Here is a 950-nt window from a genome sequence, read left to right as displayed (position 1 = left end):
TGCTGGTATCATCCAGAAGTACTGCCTGACGCTGTCATCGGTGTCGTTGGAACCGGCTCAGCTGCCCCCTCAACTGTGTCTACGGCTCGTGCTTCTGCTCCAGCTCCCGCTGTCTCGGGGTATACTAAGGAAGAAGTGGCTAAGCACACCACCGAGAGTGACTGCTGGGTCATCATTAATGGCCAGGTCTTGAATGTAACGAACTTCCTTCCTGAACATCCTGGTGGAAAACTCGCTATTATGACTTTCGCGGGTAAGGATGCTACTAAGGAGTTCAACATGATCCATCCGGCTGATGTTATTGAGAAGTACGCTTCTGAGTGTGTTCTTGGTCCCGTTGTTGAGGCCAATTCTGCACCTGCTGTAGCAGCTACGAGTGCACCTGCTCCGGCTGCTCCTACTGCAGTAACGACCACTCCGACAACATCTGGTGCCGCTGGCAACTCTTACACTATGGACGAGATATCGAAGCATAACTCTCGCGAGTCCTGCTGGGTTGTGATTGATGGTGAGGTCTTGGATGTTACGGATTTCTTGCCTGATCATCCTGGTGGAGATATCTCTATTCTCAATTTCGGTGGCAGAGATGCTACTGGGCCTTTCCACGATATTCATCCTGCTGGTATCATCCAGAAATATTGTCCCGACGCTGTCATCGGTGTCGTTGGAACCGGCTCGGCCGCCCCCTCGACTGCTTCTACGGCTCCCGCTTCTGCTGCTGCATCTGCTCCAGCTCCTGCTGTTTCTGGATATACTATGGATGAGGTCGCTAAGCACACCACTGAGGATGACTGCTGGGTTGCTATTAACGGACAGGTCTTGAACGTCACGGACTTCCTCCCTGAGCATCCTGGTGGAAAGCTTGCCATCATGACTTTCGCCGGTAAAGATGCTACTAAGGAGTTCAACATGATCCATCCGCCTGATGTCATTGAGAAGTATGCTTCTGA

General features: G+C 51.9%; 1 protein-coding gene across 1 annotated transcript; it reads left to right on the top strand.

Annotated features, from left to right (window-relative positions):
- Positions 1 to 61: 61 nt before the first annotated feature.
- Pmar_PMAR022737 (succinate dehydrogenase, putative) lies at positions 62 to 938 on the top strand (the record flags this gene model as incomplete). Its single annotated transcript, XM_002767078.1, has 1 exon — positions 62 to 938. A coding segment is annotated over one exon (877 nt), but the record flags the coding sequence as incomplete, so codon positions are not given.
- Positions 939 to 950: the final 12 nt, after the last annotated feature.

The sequence above is a fragment of the Perkinsus marinus genome, assembly GCF_000006405.1.
Source record: "Perkinsus marinus ATCC 50983 genomic scaffold scf_1104296971206, whole genome shotgun sequence".
In the NCBI taxonomy this organism is placed as follows: domain Eukaryota; phylum Perkinsozoa; order Perkinsida; family Perkinsidae; genus Perkinsus; species Perkinsus marinus.
Note: the sequence above shows the minus strand (reverse complement) of the source record. Positions and strands in the feature narration are given on the sequence as shown.